At 50.0% G+C, this 20031-nt stretch overlaps 1 protein-coding gene across 1 annotated transcript in view; it reads right to left on the reverse strand.

The window, feature by feature from the left end:
- prss12 (serine protease 12) overlaps positions 1-15231 on the reverse strand; it is a 66456-nt gene extending 51225 nt beyond the window's left edge. The window contains exons 1-4 of the mRNA XM_031815120.1: positions 14635-15231; positions 11070-11208; positions 6702-6877; positions 5347-5497 (exon numbers count right to left, since the gene is read on the reverse strand). Of these exons, the coding sequence (XP_031670980.1) occupies positions 5347-5497; positions 6702-6877; positions 11070-11208; positions 14635-15010 (842 nt within the window). The 5' untranslated portion in view covers positions 15011-15231. The remainder of the gene's footprint in view (positions 1-5346; positions 5498-6701; positions 6878-11069; positions 11209-14634) is intronic.
- Positions 15232-20031: the final 4800 nt, after the last annotated feature.

Consider the following 20031-nt stretch of genomic DNA (forward strand, 5'->3'; position numbering starts at 1 on the left):
AGAAAGGGAAGAAGAGGAAAGAGAAGGGGGAGAGAAAGAGAAGGGAGGGGAGAGAGAGAGAAGGGGGAGAGAGAGAGAAGGGGGAGAGGAAGAGAAAGAGAAGGGGGGAGAGGAAAGAGAAGGGGGGAGAGAAGAGTGGAGAGAAAGAGAGAGAGAAAGAAGGGGGGAGAGAAGCGAAGGGGGGAGAGAGAGCGAAGGGGGAGAGAGAAGTGGGGAGAGAGAGAGAGGGGAGAGAGAGAAGAGAGAGAGGGAGAGAAAAGAGGAGAGAAGGGGGAGGAGAGAAAGAGAAGTGGGGAGAGAGAGAGAGGAGGAGAGACACATTCAGTCAAACACATAATAGTCTACACACCTTCTTCATGAAAATGAATAATATTTTTTATGATTTGACATGATTTCTAGACCTACAAATTCCACAACAAAAAACGACATTAAAATACTATCTGACTTTTAGCAGCTGCTTTCTTCCAAAACGACGAACATTTTACAATGAGTGGCCCCAGTGGGTATTGAACCCACCATCCTGGCCCCAGTGGGTATTGAACCCACCATCCTATAGTGAATCCACCATCCTGGCCCCAGTGGGTATTGAACCCACCATCCTGGCCCCAGTGGGTATTGAACCCACCATCCTGGCCCCAGTGGGTATTGAACCCACCATCCTGGCCCCAGTGGGTATTGAATCCAACATCCTGGCCCCAGTGGGTATTGAACCCAACATCCTGGCCACAGTGGGTATTGAACCCAACATCCTGGCCTCAGTGGGTATTGAACCCAACATCCTGGCCCCAGTGGGTAGTGAATCCAACATCCTGGCACCAGCGGGTATTGAAACCACCATCCTGTAGTGAATCCACCATCCTGGCCCCAGCGATTATTGAACCCACCATCCTGGCCCCAGTGGGTATTGAACCCACCATCCTGGCCCCAGTGGGTAGTGAACCCACTATCCTGGCCCCAGTGGGTATTGAACCAACCATCCTCGCCCCAGTGGGTAGTGAATCCACCATCCTGGCCCCAGTGGGTATTGAACCCACCATCCTGGCCCCAGTGGGTATTGAACCCACCATCCTGGCCCCAGTGGGTATTGAACCCACCATCCTGGCCCCAGTGGGTATTGAACCCACCATCCTGGCCCCAGTGGGTATTGAACCCACCATCCTGGCCCCAGTGGGTAGTGAACCCACTATCCTGGCCCCAGTGGGTATTGAACCCACCATCCTCGCCCCAGTGGGTAGTGAATCCACCATCCTGGCCCCAGTGGGTATTGAACCCAACATCCTGGCCTCAGTGGGTATTGAACCCAACATCCTGGCCCCAGTGGGTATTGAACCCAACATCCTGGCCCCAGTGGGTATTGAACCCACCATCCTGGCCCCAGTGGGTAATGAATCCACAATCCTGGCCCCAGCGGGTATTGAACCCACCATCCTGTAGTGAATCCACCATCCTGGCCCCAGCGGTTATTGAACCCACCATCCTGGCCCCAGTGGGTATTGAACCCACCATCCTGGCCCCAGTGGGTAGTGAACCCACTATCCTGGCCCCAGTGGGTATTGAACCCACCATCCTCGCCCCAGTGGGTAGTGAATCCACCATCCTGGCCCCAGTGGGTATTGAACCCACCATCCTGGCCCCAGTGGGTATTGAACCCACCATCCTGGCCCCAGTGGGTAGTGAACCCACTATCCTGGCCCCAGTGGGTATTGAACCCACCATCCTCGCCCCAGTGGGTAGTGAATCCACCATCCTGGCCCCAGTGGGTATTGAACCCAACATCCTGGCCTCAGTGGGTATTGAACCCAACATCCTGGCCCCAGTGGGTATTGAACCCAACATCCTGGCCCCAGTGGGTATTGAACCCACCATCCTGGCCCCAGTGGGTAATGAATCCACCATCCTGGCCCCAGCGGGTATTGAACCCACCATCCTGTAGTGAATCCACCATCCTGGCCCCAGCGGTTATTGAACCCACCATCCTGGCCCCAGTGGGTATTGAACCCACCATCCTGGCCCCAGTGGGTAGTGAACCCACTATCCTGGCCCCAGTGGGTATTGAACCCACCATCCTCGCCCCAGTGGGTAGTGAATCCACCATCCTGGCCCCAGTGGGTATTGAACCCACCCTCCTGGCCCCAGTGGGTATTGAACCCAACATCCTGTAGTGAACCCACCATCCTGGCCCCAACAGGTAATGAACCCACCATGCTGGCCCCAGCGGGTATTGAACCCACCATCCTGGCCCCAGTGGGTATTGAACCCAACATCCTGTCCCCAGTGGGTATTGAACCCAACATCCTGGCCCCAGTGGGTATTGAACCCACCATCCTGGCCCCAGCAGGGTATTGAACCTACCATCCTGGCCCCAACGGATAATGAACCCAACATCCTGTCCCCAGTGGGTAGTGAATCCACCATCCTGGCCCCAGCGGGTAATGAACCCACCTTCCTGGCCCCAGCGGGTATTGAACCCACCATCCTAGCCCCAGTGGGTATTGAACCCAACATCCTGTCCCCAGTGGGTATTGAACCCAACATCCTGGCCCCAGTGGGTATTGAACCCACCATCCTGGCCCCAGCGGGTATTGAACCTACCATCCTGGCCCCAACGGGTAATGAACCCAACATCCTGTCCCCAGTGGGTAGTGAATCCACCATCCTGGCCCCAGCGGGTAATGAACCCACCATCCTGGCCCCAGCGGGTATTGAACCCACCATCCTGGCCCCAGCGGGTAGTGAACCCAACATCCTGGCCCCAGCGGGTATTGAACCCACCATCCTGGCCCCAGCGGGTATTGAACCCACCATCCTGGCCCCAGCGGGTATTGAACCCACTATCCTGGCCCCAGTGGGTAGTGAACCCACCATCCTGGCCCCAACGGGTATTGAACCCACCATCCTGGCCCCAACGGGTAATGAACCCACCATCCTGGCCCCAGCGGGTATTGAACCCACCATCCTGGCCCCAACGGGTATTGAACCCACCATCCTGTAGTGAACCCATCATCCTGGCCCCAGTGGGTAGTGAACCCACCATCCTGGCCCCAGTGGGTAGTGAACCCATCATCCTGGCCCCAGCGGGTATTGAACCCACCATCCTGTAGTGAACCCACCATCCTGGCCCCAGCGTAATTGAACCCACCATCCTTTAGTGAATCCACCATCCTGGCCCCAACGGGTATTGAACCAACCATCCTGGCCCCAGAGGGTTTTGAACCCACCATCCTGGCCCCAGCGGGTATTAAATCCACCATCCTGGCCCCAGCGGGTATTGAACCCACCATCATGTAGTGAACCCTCCATCCTGGCCCCAGCGGGTATTGAACCCACCATCCTGGCACCAGCGGGTTCTGAACTGACCATCCTGGCCCCAGTGGGTAGTGAACCCACCATCCTGGCCCCAGTGGGTATTGAACCCACCATCCTGGCCCCAGAGGGTATTGAACCCCCCATCCTGGCCCCAGTGGGTAGTGAACCCACCATCCTGACCCCAGTGGGTAGTGAACCCACTATCCTGGCACCAGTGGGTAGTGAACCCACCATCCTGGCACCAGTGGGTAGTGAACCCACCATCCTGGCCCCAGCAGGTATTGAACCCTCCATCCTGTAGTGAACCCACCCTCCTGGCCCCAGCGGGTATTGAATCCACCATCCTGGCCCCAGCGGGTATTGAACCCACCATCCTGTAGTGAACCCACCATCCTGGCCCCAGTGGGTATTGAACCCACCATCCTGGCCCCAGCGGGTATTGAACCCACCATCCTGTAGTGAACCCACCATCCTGGCCCCAGTGGGTAGTGAATCCCCCATCCTGGCACCAGTGGGTAGTGAACCCACCATCCTGGCCCCAGTGGGTAGTGAACCCACCATCCTGGCACCAGTGGGTAGTGAACCCACCATCCTGGCCCCAGCAGGTATTGAACCCTCCATCCTGTAGTGAACCCACCATCCTGGCCCCAGCGGGTATTGAATCCACCATCCTGGCCCCAGCGGGTATTGAACCCACCATCCTGTAGTGAACCCACCATCCTGGCCCCAGTGGGTATTGAACCCACCATCCTTGCCCCAGCGGGTATTGAACCCACCATCCTGTAGTGAACCCACCATCCTGGCCCCAGTGGGTATTGAACCCACCATCCTGGCCCCAGCAGGTATTGAACCCACAATCCTGGCCCCAGTGGGTATAGAACTCACCATCCTGGCCCCAGCTGGTAGTGAACCCACCATCCTGTAGTGAATCCAGCATCCTGTAGTGAACCCACCATCCTGGCCCCAGTGGGTATAGAACCCACCATCCTGGCCCCAGTGGGTAGTGAACCCACCATCCTGGCCCCAGCGGGTAGTGAACCCCCCATCCTGGCCCCAGTGGGTAGTGAACCCACCATCCTGGTATTGAAAACGCCATATTCTACAAACTGAGCCCCACAGGAAAAAAGGTCTGAGTGATTGGCTTCCTGGATTAGGATCTATAGCTATGAGAGGATGTGGTTCCTGGATTAGGATCTATAGCTATGACAGGATGTGGCTTCCTGGATTAGGATCTATAGCTATGACAGGATGTGGTTCCCCGGATTAGGATCTATAGCTATGAGAGGATGTGGTTCCTGGATTAGGATCTATAGCTAAGAGAGGATGTGGATCCCCTGTTTAGGATCTATAGCTATGAGAGGATGTGGCTACCTGGATTAGGATCTATAGCTACGAGAGGATGTGGCTTCCTGGATTAGGATCTATAGCTACGAGAGGATGTGGCTACCTGGATTAGGATCTATAGCTATGAGAGGATGTGGATCCCCTGTTTAGGATCTATAGCTATGAGAGGATGTGGCTACCTGGATTAGGATCTATAGCTAAAATAGGATGTAGCTTCCTGGATTAGGATCTATAGCTATGAGAGGATGTGGATCCTGGATTAGGATCTATAGCTATGAGAGGATGTGGATCCCCTGTTTAGGATCTATAGCTATGAGAGGATGTGGTTCCTGGATTAGGATCTATAGCTAAGAGAGGATGTGGATCCCCTGTTTAGGATCTATAGCTATGAGAGGATGTGGCTACCTGGATTAGGATCTATAGCTACGATAGGATGTGGCTTCCTGGATTAGGATCTATAGCTATGAGAGGATGTGGCTTCCTGGATTAGGATCTATAGCTACGAGAGGATGTGGCTTCCTGGATTAGGATCTATAGCTACGAGAGGATGTGGCTTCCTGGATTAGGATCTATAGCTATGAGAAGATGTGGTTCCTGGATTAGGATCTATAGCTGAAATCCATGTCAGGTGTGTGTGTGTGTGTGCTTAAGGTGTGTGTGTGTGTGTGTGTGTGCTTAAGGTGTATGTGTTCTCACCCCAGGCCCAGCTGTCGACAGACGACCTCCACATCGCTCTCATCCCATTGGTCGTCGCAGACGGATCCCCACACGCCCCCGTGGAAAACCTCAACACGCCCCTCCCACGCTGACCCCCCCCCCACCAACCTCACTGGCACCAACGCTACCACTGGACACAGACACACCGAAACACAGAGGACAGAGTTACTACCCCCAACCCTAACCCTAACCCCCTAACCCTAACCCTAACTGAAACACAGAGGACAGAGTTACTACCCCCCTAACCCTAACCCACTGGACACAGACACACCGAAACACAGAGGACAGAGTTACTACCCCCCTAACCCTAACCCACTGGACACAGACACACCGAAACACAGAGGACAGAGTTACTACCCCTCTAACCCTAACCCTACCCCCCTAACCCTAACCCACTGGACACAGACACACCGAAACACGGAGGACAGAGTACCTACCCCCCTAACCCTACCCCCTAACCCTAACCCCCCTAACCCTAACCCACTGGACACAGACACACCGAAACACAGAGGACAGAGTTCCTACCCCCCCCTAACCCTAACCAAAACACAGAGGACAGATTTACTACCCCCCTAATCCTAACCCCCACACATTTTCTACTAGTCCAGTCTGAATAGTACTAGTCCAGTCTGAATACTACTAGCCCAGTCTGAATAGTACTAGCCCAGTCTGAATAGTACTAGTCCAGTCTGAATAGTACTAGCCCAGTCTGAATAGTACTATCCCAGTCTGAATAGTACTAGTCCAGTCTGAATAGTACTACTAGCCCACCAGATGACCCCTGCAGAGTGGGGACACTCCCCTCCTACCTTCCACTGGGGTACAGATGACCCCTGCAGAGTGGGGACACTCCCCTCCTACCTTCCATTGGGGTACAGGTGACCCCTGCAGAGTGGGGACACTCCCCTCCTACCTTCCACTGGGGTACAGGTGACCCCTGCAGAGTGGGGACACTCCCCTCCTACCTTCCATTGGGGTACAGGTGACCCCTGCAGAGTGGGGACACTCCCCTCCTACCTTCCATTGGGGTAGAGATGACCCCTGCAGAGTGGGGACACTCCCCTCCTACCTTCCACTGGGGTACAGGTGACCCCTGCAGAGTGGGGACACTCCCTCCTACCTTCCACTGGGGTACAGGTGACCCCTGCAGAGTGGGGACACTCCAGGTGACCCCTGCAGAGTGGGGACACTCCAGGTGACGCCTGCAGAGTGGGGACACTCCCCTCCTACCTTCCATTGGGGTACAGATGACCCCTGCAGAGTGGGGACACTCCCCTCCTACCTTCCACTGGGATACAGGTGACCCCTGCAGAGTGGGGACACTCCCCTCCTACCTTCCATTGGGGTACAGGTGACGGCTGCAGCGTGGGGACACTCCCCTCCGTTCCATGGAACACTGGGACACTGCAGTATATCAGGCTCCTCCCCCTGACAGTGGACCGCCCCCCAGTGCATTCTGACCACACCCCCTCGAGGAGATAGGGCGGAGGAGCGCGCTCGGCCAGAGAAACTACAGGGAGAGAGAGATGGAGACACAGACAGACAGACAGACAGACAGACAGACAGACAGACAGACACACGCAGGCCCACACACACACACACACACACACTCATTTTAAACCAATCACTGTCACCCTCTTTAGCATGTCTGTCTGTATTCCCCCTTTCCTCTCCTCTGACCTGAACTCTGGCGCTGTGTGTGTGTGTGTGTGTGTGTGTGTGTGTGTGTGTGTGTGTGTGTGTGTGTGTGTGTGTGTGTGTGTGTGTGTGTATCGGTGTCAGCATGTCAGAGGTCGCAGCGTCTCTATTTCCACCAGGGAAATCAAGGGGTCTCTCCACCTCTCCCACCACAGCTGAGGAGCTCTGTCTCTGGATAAGATCTGTCCACATCTCCCTCCTCCTTCCTGTCCCTGTTGACCCACAGTACAGTATCCCCTTCTACAGGCTATGACCCATAGTCAATACCACTACATTAAGTGTGTGTGATGGAGTAGGGGGTAAATAGCTAGCTAAGGACTTGAGGTGGGGGGGTGGGGGGAATCTGAGGTTCAGGATGGGACAGACTACGAAGACTGTGGAGAAGAGGAGAGCGGAGAGGAGGCGAGGAAATGAGAGAGGAAAGGAGAGCGGAGAGGAAAGGAGAGGAGCAAAGAGAGGAAAGAAGAAGAAAAGAGCCGAGAGGAAAGAAGAGAGGAGAGGAAAGGAGAGACGAGAGGAAAGGAGAGCGGAGAGGAAAGGAGAGGAGCAAGGAGAGGAAAGAAGAGGAGAAGAGTGGAGAGGAAAGGAGAGAGGAAAGGAGAGAGGAAAGGAGAGTGAAAAGGAGAGCGGAGAGGAAAGGAGAGGAACAGGAAGAGGAAAGGAGAGAAGAAGAGTGGAGAGGAAAGGAGTGAGGAAATGAGAGCGGAAAGGAGAGCGGAGAGGCAAGGAGAGGAGCAAGGAGAGGAAAGGAGAGGAGAAGAGTGGAGAGGAGAGGAAAGGAGAGAGGAAAGGAGAGCGGAGAGGAAAGGAGAGGAGCAAGGAGAGGGAAGGAGAGGAGAAGAGTGGAGAGGAAAGGAGAGAGGAGAGGAGGAAAGGAGAATCTAAAGAGTCCAGGTTAAACAGGGGTCAAGGTTAAACACCACATTTAGTCATCTGTCCTGTCTAGAGACCTGCTACATCATCTGTCCTGTCTAGAGACTTGCTACATCATCTGTCTTGTCTAGAGACCTGCTACATCATCTGTCCTGTCTCGAGACCTGCTCCATCACCTGTTACATCACCTGTCCTGTCTAGAGACCTGCTACATCATCTGTCCTGTCTAGAGACCTGCTCCATCACCTGTTACATCACCTGTCCTGTCTAGAGACCTGCTCCATCATATGTCCTGTCTAGAGACCTGCTACATAATCTGTCCTGTCTAGAGACCTGCTACCTCACCTGTCCTGTCTAGAGACGTGCAACATCATCTGTCCTGTCTAGAGACCAGCTACATCATCTGTCCTGTCTAGAGACCTGTTACAACATCTGTCCTGTCTAGAGACCTGCTACATCATCTGTCTTGTCTAGAGACCTGCTACATCATCTGTCCTGTCTAGAGACCTGCTACATCACCTGCTACATCACCTGTCCTGTCTAGAGACCTGCTACATAACCTGTCCTGTCTAGAGACCTGCTACATCATCTGGTCCAGATCCACTACTGTTGAAGAGATATAAATAAGAGATAAGATAAGAGATAAGGTATATTGAAGAGACATTTAGTAGTTGTCGCCTCTTAGCCCTTTATCTAGGATAACCGCTCCCCTCCTTTCTTTTTCTAGGATAACCACTCCCCTCCTTTATCTAGGATAACCGCTCCCCTCCTTTCTTTTTCTAGGATAACCGCTCCCCTCCTTTCTTTTTCTAGGATAACCGCTCCCCTCCTTTCTTTTTCTAGGATAACCGCTCCCCTCCTTTCTTTTTCTAGGATAACCACTCCCCTCCTTTATCTAGGATAACCACTCCCCTCCTTTATCTAGGATAACCACTCCCCTCCTTTATCTAGGATAACCGCTCCCCTCCTTTATCTAGGATAACAGCTCCCCTCCTTTATCTAGGATAACCACTCCCCTCCTTTCTTTTTCTAGGATAACCACTCCCCTCCTTTCTTTTTCTAGGATAACCACTCCCCTCCTTTCTTTTTCTAGGATAACCGCTCCCCTCCTTTCTTTTTCTAGGATAACCACTCCCCTCCTGTCTTTTTCTAGGATAACCACTCCCCTCCTTTCTTTTTCTAGGATAACCACTCCCCTCCTTTCTTTTTCTAGGATAACCGCTCCCCTCCTTTCTTTTTCTAGGATAACCACTCCCCTCCTTTCTTTTTCTAGGATAACCGCTCCCCTCCTTTCTTTTTCTAGGATAACCACTCCCCTCCTTTCTTTTTCTAGGATAACCGCTCCCCTCCTTTCTTTATCTAGGATAACCACTCCCCTCCTTTTTCTAGGATAACCACTCCCCTCCTTTCTTTTTCTAGGATAACCGCTCCCTCCTTTATCTAGGATAACCGCTCCCCTCCTTTTTCTAGGATAACCACTCCCCTCCTTTATTTTTCTAGGATAACCACTCCCCTCCTTTTTCTAGGATAACCACTCCCCTCCTTTCTTTTTCTAGGATAACCACTCCCCTCCTTATTTTTCTAGGATAACCGCTCCCCTCCTTATTTTTCTAGGATAACCACTCCCCTCCTTTCTTTTTCTAGGATAACCGCTCCCCTCCTTTCTTTTTCTAGGATAACCACTCCCCTCCTTTCTTTTTCTAGGATAACCGCTCCCCTCCTTTCTTTTTATAGGATAACCACTCCCCTCCTTTTTCTAGGATAACCACTCCCCTCCTTTATTTTTCTAGGAAAACCACTCCCCTCCTTTCTTTTTCTAGGATAACCACTCCCCTCCTTATTTTTCTAGGATTACCACTCCCCTCCTTTATCTAGGATAACCACTCCCCTCCTTTCTTTTTCTAGGATAACCACTCCCCTCCTTTCTTTTTCTAGGATAACCACTCCCCTCCTTTCATTTTCTAGGATAACCACTCTCCTCCTTTCTTTTTCTAGGATAACCACTCCCCTCCTTTATCTAGGATAACCACTCCCCTCCTTTCTTTTTCTAGGATAACCACTCCCCTCCTTTCTTTTTCTAGGATAACCACTCCCCTCCTTTCTTTTTCTAGGAATACCACTCCCCTCCTTTTTCTAGGATAACCACTCCCCTCCTTTCTTTTTCTAGGATAACCACTCCCCTCCTTTCTTTTTCTAGGATAACCGCTCCCCTCCTTTCTTTTTCTAGGATAACCGCTCCCCTCCTTCCTTTTTCTAGGATAACCGCTCCCCTCCTTTTTCTAGGATAACCACTCCCCTCCTTTCTTTTTCTAGGATAACCGCTCCCCTCCTTTATCTAGGATAACCGCTCCCCTCCTTTTTCTAGGATAACCACTCCCCCCCTTTCTTTTTCTAGGATAACCACTCCCCTCCTTTTTCTAGGATAACCACTCCCCTCCTTTCTTTTTCTAGGATAACCACTCCCCTCCTTTATTTTTCTAGGATAACCGCTCCCCTCCTTATTTTTCTAGGATAACCACTCCCCTCCTTTCTTTTTCTAGGATAACCACTGCCCTCCTTTCTTTTTCTAGGATAACCACTCCCCTCCTTTCTTTTTCTAGGATAACCGCTCCCCTCCTTTCTTTTTCTAGGATAACCACTCCCCTCCTTTTTCTAGGATAACCACTCCCCTCCTTTATTTTTCTAGGATAACCACTCCCCTCCTTCCTTTTTCTAGGATAACCACTCCCCCCATTTATTTTTCTAGGATAACCACTCCCCTCCTTTCTTTTTCTAGGATAACCACTCTCCTCCTTTCTTTTTCTAGGATAACCACTCCCCTCCTTTCTTTTTCTAGGATAACCACTCCCCTCCTTTCTTTTTCTAAGATAACCACTCCCCTCCTTATTTTTCTAGGATAACCACTCCCCTCCTTTCTTTTTCTAGGATAACCACTCCCCTCCTTTCTTTTTCTAGAATAACCACTCCCCTCCTTTCTTTTTCTAGGATAACCACTCCCCTCCTTTCTTTTTCTAGGATAACCACTCCGCTCCTTTCTTTTTCACTACCTCTTTCTTTGTGCGTTTGTGAGACTGCATATGTGAGTGTGCGTGTGTGTGTGTGTGTTGTGCCCGCGCATGGGTGTGACTCACCCCTGTCCCAGCTGTCTGCAGACCACTGTAGCGTCCTGGTCTCCCCAGTCATCACCACAGACAGACCCCCAGACCCCCTGTAGATACACCTCCACCCTGCCATCCAGCTTAGAGCGGCCGCCCTGCAGGCGCACTGACCCTGGACGAGACACACACACACACACCGTTTAGATCATTTTCCACTGAGGAAGAGAGAAAGAGAGCGAGAGTGACAGAGCAAGAGTGACATAGCAAGACTGACAGAGCGAGAGAGAGAGAGAGAGAGAAACAGAGTGAGAAAGAGAGAGACACAGAGCGAGAGAGAGACACAGAGCGAGGGAGAGAGAGACACAGAGCGAGGGAGAGAGAGACACAGAGCGAGAGAGAGAGAGACACAGAGCGAGAGAGAGAGAGAGACAGAGTGAGAGAGACACAGAGCGAGAGAGAGAGAGAGACACAGAGCGAGAGAGAGAGACACAGAGCGAGAGAGAGAGACACAGAGCGAGAGAGAGAGAGAGACAGAGTGAGAGAGAGAGACACAGAGCAAGAGAGTGAGAGACGCAGAGCGAGAGAGAGACAGAGTGAGAGACAGAGCGAGAGACACAGAGCGAGAGACACAGAGCGAGAGAGAGAGAGAGAGAGAGAGACACAGAACATCGTCAGAACATTAGTCAGTCCCTGCAGAGAACGTCCGGTACAGCACTACTAAATCCCACAGCATGTCTATCTTGGTAGAGTCTCCCCCTAATGACTGACAGCTTGTCTGTCTTGGTAGAGTCTCCCTCTAATGACTGACAGCTTGTCTGTCTTGGTAGAGTCTCCCCCTAATGACTGACAGCTTGTCTGTCTTGGTAGAGTCTCCCCCTAATGACTGACAGCTTGTCTGTCTTGGTAGAGTCTCCTCCTAATGACTGACAGCTTGTCTGTCTTGGTAGAGTCTCCCCCTAATGACTGACAGCATGTCTATATTGGTAGAGTCTCCCCCTAATGACTGACAGCCTGTCTATCTTGGTAGAGTCTCCCCTAATGACTGACAGCGTGTCTATCTTGGTAGAGTCTCCCCCTAATGACTGACAGCTTGTCTGTCTTGGTAGAGTCTCCTCCTAATGACTGACAGCTTGTCTATCTTGGTAGAGTCTCCCCCTAATGACTGACAGCTTGTCTATCTTGGTAGAGTCTCCCCCTAATGACTGACAGCTTGTCTATGTTGGTAGAGTCTCCCCCTAATGACTGACAGCTTGTCTATCTTGGTAGAGTCTCCTCCCTAATGACTGACAGCTTGTCTGTCTTGGTAGAGTCTCCCCCTAATGACTGACAGCTTGTCTATGTTGGTAGAGTCTCCCCCTAATGACTGGCAGCCTGTCTATCTTGGTAGAGTCTCCCCCTAATGACTGACAGCTTGTCTGTCTTGGTAGAGTCTCCCCCTAATGACTGACAGCTTGTCTGTCTTGGTAGAGTCTCCTCCTAATGACTGACAGCTTGTCTGTCTTGGTAGAGTCTCCCCCTAATGACTGACAGCATGTCTATATTGGTAGAGTCTCCCCCTAATGACTGACAGCCTGTCTATCTTGGTAGAGTCTCCCCTAATGACTGACAGCGTGTCTATCTTGGTAGAGTCTCCCCCTAATGACTGACAGCTTGTCTGTCTTGGTAGAGTCTCCTCCTAATGACTGACAGCTTGTCTATCTTGGTAGAGTCCCCCCCTAATGACTGACAGCTTGTCTATCTTGGTAGAGTCTCCCCCTAATGACTGACAGCTTGTCTATGTTGGTAGAGTCTCCCCCTAATGACTGACAGCTTGTCTATCTTGGTAGAGTCTCCTCCCTAATGACTGACAGCTTGTCTGTCTTGGTAGAGTCTCCCCCTAATGACTGACAGCTTGTCTATGTTGGTAGAGTCTCCCCCTAATGACTGGCAGCCTGTCTATCTTGGTAGAGTCTCCCCCTAATGACTGACAGCTTGTCTGTCTTGGTAGAGTCTCCCCCTAATGACTGACAGCTTGTCTGTCTTGGTAGAGTCTCCTCCTAATGACTGACAGCTTGTCTGTCTTGGTAGAGTCTCCCCCTAATGACTGACAGCATGTCTATATTGGTAGAGTCTCCCCCTAATGACTGACAGCCTGTCTATCTTGGTAGAGTCTCCCCTAATGACTGACAGCGTGTCTATCTTGGTAGAGTCTCCTCCCTAATGACTGACAGCTTGTCTGTCTTGGTAGAGTCTCCCCCTAATGACTGACAGCTTGTCTATGTTGGTAGAGTCTCCCCCTAATGACTGGCAGCCTGTCTGTCTTGGTAGAGTCTCCCCCTAATGACTGACAGCTTGTCTGTCTTGGTAGAGTCTCCCCCTATTGACTGACAGCGTGTCTATCTTGGTAGAGTCTCCCCCTAATGACTGACAGCTTGTCTGGCAGCTTGTCGATCTTGGTAGAGTCTCCCCCTATTACCTGACAGCTTGTCGATCTTGGAAGAGTCTCCCCCTATTACCTGACAGCTTGTCGATCTTGGTAGAGTCTCCCCCTAATGACTGACAGCTTGTCTGTCTTGGTAGAGTCTCCTCCTAATGACTGACAGCTTGTCTATCTTGGTAGAGTCTCCCCCTAATGACTGACAGCCTGTCTATCTTGGTAGAGTTTCCCCCTAATGACTGACAGCTTGTCTATCTTGGTAGAGTCTCCTCCCTAATGACTGACAGCTTGTCTATCTTGGTAGAGTCTCCCCCTAATGACTGACAGCTTGTCTATCTTGGTAGAGTCTCCCCCTAATGACTGACAGCTTGTCTATCTTGGTAGAGTCTCCCCCTAATGACTGACAGCCTGTCTGTCTTGGTAGAGTCTCCCCCTAATGACTGACAGCTTGTCTGTCTTGGTAGAGTCACCCCCCTAATGCCTGGCAGCTTGTCTATCTTGGTAGAGTCTCCCCCTAATGACTGACAGCTTGTCTGTCTTGGTAGAGTCTCCTCCTAATGACTGCCAGCTTGTCTATCTTAGTAGAGTCTCCCCCTAATGACTGACAGCTTGTCTGTCTTGGTAGAGTCACCCCCTATTGACTGACAGCGTGTCTATCTTGGTAGAGTCTCCCCCTAATGACTGACAGCTTGTCTGGCAGCTTGTCGATCTTGGTAGAGTCTCCCCCTATTACCTGACAGCTTGTCGATCTTGGTAGAGTCTCCCCCTATTACCTGCCAGCTTGTCGATCTTGGCAGAGTCTCCCCCTATTACCTGGCAGCTTGTCGATCTTGGTAGAGTCTCCCCCTTAATGACTGACAGCATGTCTGGCAGCTTGTCGATCTTGGTAGAGTCTCCCCCTAATGACTGACAGCCTGTCTATCTTGGTAGAGTCTCCCCCTATTACCTGACAGCTTGTCGATCTTGGTAGAGTCTCCCCCTATTACCTGACAGCTTGTCGATCCTGGTACATTTTAACATAACAACGTTTCTTAGTCTAGCCACCAACCAAACACATACCTCAATACTAATGAGATGCTTCCATCTGCTGAGACATGCCCGCTGTTGCCACACACACACACACACACACACACACACACACACACACACACACACACACACACACTCTCTCCCTTCCTCTACCTTGTTTACAGTCGCAGTAGCCCCAGTCCGTTCTGCCGCGGCTGTTCCTGAAGAAGCACCAGGGTCTGATCCTGTTGTCCGGGTTCCGACAGCGGTTATGATCCCCCAGCCCTCTACCCGGATAGCGCTCCTCAAACCCCGCTACCTCGCTCCACCTCATACACACCACACCGGACTCCGTCACGTCCACAGCCCCTTGGTAGAACCCGTCTCTCCCGCGGCTCTGGACACAGTCGGTAAACTGTAGAATGAAGGAAGGAGAGGGAACGACGTCGGAGGAGGAAAGAGAGTAGGAAGAGGAGGCGAAAACAACTACCAGCGTAACGACTGAGAGGAGAACAGAGTCCATGATGTTGTTGTAGAGTAGCCTAGACATTTGTTTTCTCGGTTCAGCTTTCTTTTCTCCCTCTCCTCTCGCTCTCAAATGTAGTCCATAACCGAGAGAGAGAAATAAACACTAAACCGGTTCACGCCACGTCTTCTCAGAAACGCGCTCTCTTGATTCTGAACCTGTCTACATAGTGTGGGATAGGATCGACCGGGACCGGGTGTGTGTGAGTGAGAATACCAGGCAAGAAAGGAGTTTTTAAAAGAGACGCGGATCAATGAACGAAACAGAACTCGTGCCTCGAGCCCGGTAGTTAATGAGATCCCGAGTGACTCTCGCGCTTGTGTGTTGCGTATAACCTTTATTTAACTAGGCAAGTCAGTTAATAAGAACAAATTCTTATTTTACAATTACGGTCTACCCTGGCCAAACCCTATCCCGGCCGGTTGTGATACAGCCTGGAATCGAACGAGGGTCTGTAGTGACGCCTCTAGCACTGAGAAGCACACAGGAGCCCCGTGTGTGTGTGTGTGTGTGTGTTATTGTAATAGCCTTATTGATGGGTCATAACAAGGTGGATGTATCCTACAGGGCTGTGATTATGATCATAATCAGAGAACAAACAAATAACATGAGATTAATAATAATAATAATTAATTGAATAGAACAATATGTTAACACACATCAGCTACCTCTTGGCTCCTGGTTGGAGACTCGTCCTACATCATAAAGAGCTGCTACCACTCCATCCCACACATCAGCTACCTCTTGGCTCCTGGTTGGAGACTCGTCCTACATCATAAAGAGCTGCTACCACTCCAACCCACACATCAGCTACCTCTTGGCTCCTGGTTGAAGACTCGTCCTACATCGTAAAGAGCTGCTACCACTCCATCCCACACATCAGCTACCTCTTGGCTCCTGGTTGGAGACTCGTCCTACATCGTAAAGAGCTGCTACCACTCCATCCCACACATCAGCTACCTCTTGGCTCCTGGTTGGAGACTCGTCCTACATCGTAAAGAGCTGCTACCACTCCATCCCACACATCAGCTACCTCTTGGCTCCTGGTTGGAGACTCGTCCTACATCGTAAAGAGCTGCTACCACTCCATCCCACACATCAGCTACCTCTTGGCTCCTGGTTGAAGACTCGTCCTACATCGTAAAGAGCTGCTACCACTCCATCCCACACATCAGCTACCTCTTGGCTCCTGGTTGGAGACTCGTCCTACATCGTAAAGAGCTGCTACCACTCCATCCCACACATCAGCTACCTCTTGGCTCCTGGTTGGAGACTCGTCCTACATCGTAAAGAGCTGCTACCACTCCATCCCACACATCAGCTACCTCTTGGCTCCTGGTTGGAGACTCGTCCTACATCGTAAAGAGCTGCTACCACTCCATCCCACACATCAGCTACCTCTTGGCTCCTGGTTGGAGACTCGTCCTACATCGTAAAGAGCTGCTACCACTCCATCCCACACATCAGCTACCTCTTGGCTCCTGGTTGGAGACTCGTCCTACATCGTAAAGAGCTGCTACCACTCCATCCCACACATTAGCTACCTCTTGGCTCCTGGTTGGAGACTCGTCCTACATCATAAAGAGCTGCTACCACTCCATCCCACACATCAGCTACCTCTTGGCTCCTGGTTGGAGACTCGTCCTACATTGTAAAGAGCTGGTAGGCTCTCTCATTCGACCATTCCAGTGTTTAATTGCTATATTATATTTACTTTGCCACTATGGCCTATTTATGGCCTTCACCTCCCTTATCTCACCTCATTTGCACACACTGTACATAGACTTTTCTATTGTATTATTGACTGTACGTTTTGTTTACTCCATGTGTAACTCTGTGTTGTTGTTTGTGTCGTACTGCTTTGCTTTATCTTGGTCAGGGTCGCAGTTGTAAATGACAACTTGTTCTCAACTCTCCTACCTGGTTAAATAAAGGTGTTCTCAACCGTCCTACCTGGTTAAATAAAGGTGTTCTCACCTCTCCTACCTGGTTAAATAATGGTGTTCTCAACTCTCCTACCTGGTTAAATAAAGGTGTTCTCACCTCTCCTACCTGGTTAAATAAAGGTGTTCTCTACCCTCCTACCTGGTTAAATAAAGGTGTTCTCACCTCTCCTACCTGGTTAAATAATGGTGTTCTCAACTCTCCTACCTGGTTAAATAAAGGTGTTCTCACCTCTCCTACCTGGTTAAATAAAGGTGTTCTCTACCCTCCTACCTGGTTAAATAAAGGTGTTCTCACCTCTCCTACCTGGTTAAATAAAGGTGTTCTCACCTCTCCTACCTGGTTAAATAAAGGTGTTATCAACCCTCCTACCTGGTTGAATAAAGGTGTTCTCACCTCTCCTACCTGGTTAAATAAAGGTGTTCTCACCTCTCCTACCTGGTTAAATAAAGGTGTTCTCTACCCTCCTACCTGGTTAAATAAAGGTGTTCTCTACCCTCCTACCTGGTTAAATAAAGGTGTTCTCTACCCTCCTACCTGGTTAAATAAAGGTGTTCTCTACCCTCCTACCTGGTTAAATAAAGGTGTTCTCTACCCTCCTACCTGGTTAAATAAAGGTGTTCTCACCTCTCCTACCTGGTTAAATAAAGGTGTTCTCAACCCTCCTACCTGGTTAAATAAAGGTGTTCTCTACCCTCCTACCTGGTTAAATAAAGGTGTTCTCAACCCTCCTACCTGGTTAAATAAAGGTGTTCTCACCTCTCCTACCTGGTTAAATAAAGGTGTTCTCACCTCTCCTACCTGGTTAAATAATGGTGTTCTCAACTCTCCTACCTGGTTAAATAAAGGTGTTCTCACCTCTCCTACCTGGTTAAATAAAGGTGTTCTCTACCCTCCTACCTGGTTAAATAAAGGTGTTCTCACCTCTCCTACCTGGTTAAATAAAGGTGTTCTCACCTCTCCTACCTGGTTAAATAAAGGTGTTCTCAACCCTCCTACCTGGTTAAATAAAGGTGTTCTCACCTCTCCTACCTGGTTAAATAAAGGTGTTCTCTACCCTCCTACCTGGTTAAATAAAGGTGTTCTCACCTCTCCTACCTGGTTAAATAAAGGTGTTCTCTACCCTCCTACCTGGTTAAATAAAGGTGTTCTCTACCCTCCTACCTGGTTAAATAAAGGTGTTCTCTACCCTCCTACCTGGTTAAATAAAGGTGTACTCTACCCTCCTACCTGGTTAAATAAGGTGTTCTCTACCCTCCTACCTGGTTAAATAAAGGTGTTCTCACCTCTCCTACCTGGTTAAATAAAGGTGTTCTCAACCCTCCTACCTGGTTAAATAAAGGTGTTCTCTACCCTCCTACCTGGTTAAATAAAGGTGTTCTCACCTCTCCTACCTGGTTAAATAAAGGTGTTCTCTACCCTCCTACCTGGTTAAATAATGGTGTTCTCAACTCTCCTACCTGGTTAAATAAAGGTGTTCTCACCTCTCCTACCTGGTTAAATAAAGGTGTTCTCTACCCTCCTACCTGGTTAAATAAAGGTGTTCTCACCTCTCCTACCTGGTTAAATAAAGGTGTTCTCACCTCTCCTACCTGGTTAAATAAAGGTGTTCTCTACCCTCCTACCTGGTTAAATAAAGGTGTTCTCACCTCTCCTACCTGGTTAAATAAAGGTGTTCTCACCTCTCCTACCTGGTTAAATAAAGGTGTTCTCACCTCTCCTACCTGGTTAAATAAAGGTGTTCTCACCTCTCCTACCTGGTTAAATAAAGGTGTTCTCAACCCTCCTACCTGGTTAAATAAAGGTGTTCTCTACCCTCCTACCTGGTTAAATAAAGGTGTTCTCTACCCTCCTACCTGGTTAAATAAAGGTGTTCTCACCTCTCCTACCTGGTTAAATAAAGGTGTTCTCAACCCTCCTACCTGGTTAAATAAAGGTGTTCTCACCTCTCCTACCTGGTTAAATAAAGGTGTTCTCTACCCTCCTACCTGGTTAAATAAAGGTGTTCTCAACCCTCCTACCTGGTTAAATAAAGGTGTTCTCACCTCTCCTACCTGGTTAAATAAAGGTGTTCTCACCTCTCCTACCTGGTTAAATAATGGTGTTCTCAACTCTCCTACCTGGTTAAATAAAGGTGTTCTCACCTCTCCTACCTGGTTAAATAAAGGTGTTCTCTATCCTCCTACCTGGTTAAATAAAGGTGTTCTCACCTCTCCTACCTGGTTAAATAAAGGTGTTCTCACCTCTCCTACCTGGTTAAATAAAGGTGTTCTCAACCCTCCTACCTGGTTAAATAAAGGTGTTCTCACCTCTCCTACCTGGTTAAATAAAGGTGTTCTCTACCCTCCTACCTGGTTAAATAAAGGTGTTCTCACCTCTCCTACCTGGTTAAATAAAGGTGTTCTCTACCCTCCTACCTGGTTAAATAAAGGTGTTCTCTACCCTCCTACCTGGTTAAATAAAGGTGTTCTCTACCCTCCTACCTGGTTAAATAAAAGTGTTCTCACCCCTCCTACCTGGTTAAATAAAGGTGTTCTCAACCCTCCTACCTGGTTAAATAAAGGTGTTCTCTACCCTCCTACCTGGTTAAATATAGGTGTTCTCACCTCTCCTACCTGGTTAAATAAAGGTGTTCTCTACCCTCCTACCTGGTTAAATAATGGTGTTCTCAACTCTCCTACCTGGTTAAATAAAGGTGTTCTCACCTCTCCTACCTGGTTAAATAAAGGTGTTCTCTACCCTCCTACCTGGTTAAATAAAGGTGTTCTCACCTCTCCTACCTGGTTAAATAAAGGTGTTCTCACCTCTCCTACCTGGTTAAATAAAGGTGTTCTCTACCCTCCTACCTGGTTAAATAAAGGTGTTCTCACCTCTCCTACCTGGTTAAATAAAGGTGTTCTCACCTCTCCTACCTGGTTAAATAAAGGTGTTCTCACCTCTCCTACCTGGTTAAATAAAGGTGTTCTCTACCCTCCTACCTTGTTAAATAAAGGTGTTCTCACCTCTCCTACCTGGTTAAATAAAGGTGTTCTCACCTCTCCTACCTGGTTAAATAAAGGTGTTCTCACCTCTCCTACCTGGTTAAATAAAGGTGTTCTCAA

This window comes from Oncorhynchus kisutch, unplaced genomic scaffold (genome assembly GCF_002021735.2).
Source record: "Oncorhynchus kisutch isolate 150728-3 unplaced genomic scaffold, Okis_V2 Okis07a-Okis12b_hom, whole genome shotgun sequence".
Taxonomy (NCBI): domain Eukaryota; kingdom Metazoa; phylum Chordata; class Actinopteri; order Salmoniformes; family Salmonidae; genus Oncorhynchus; species Oncorhynchus kisutch.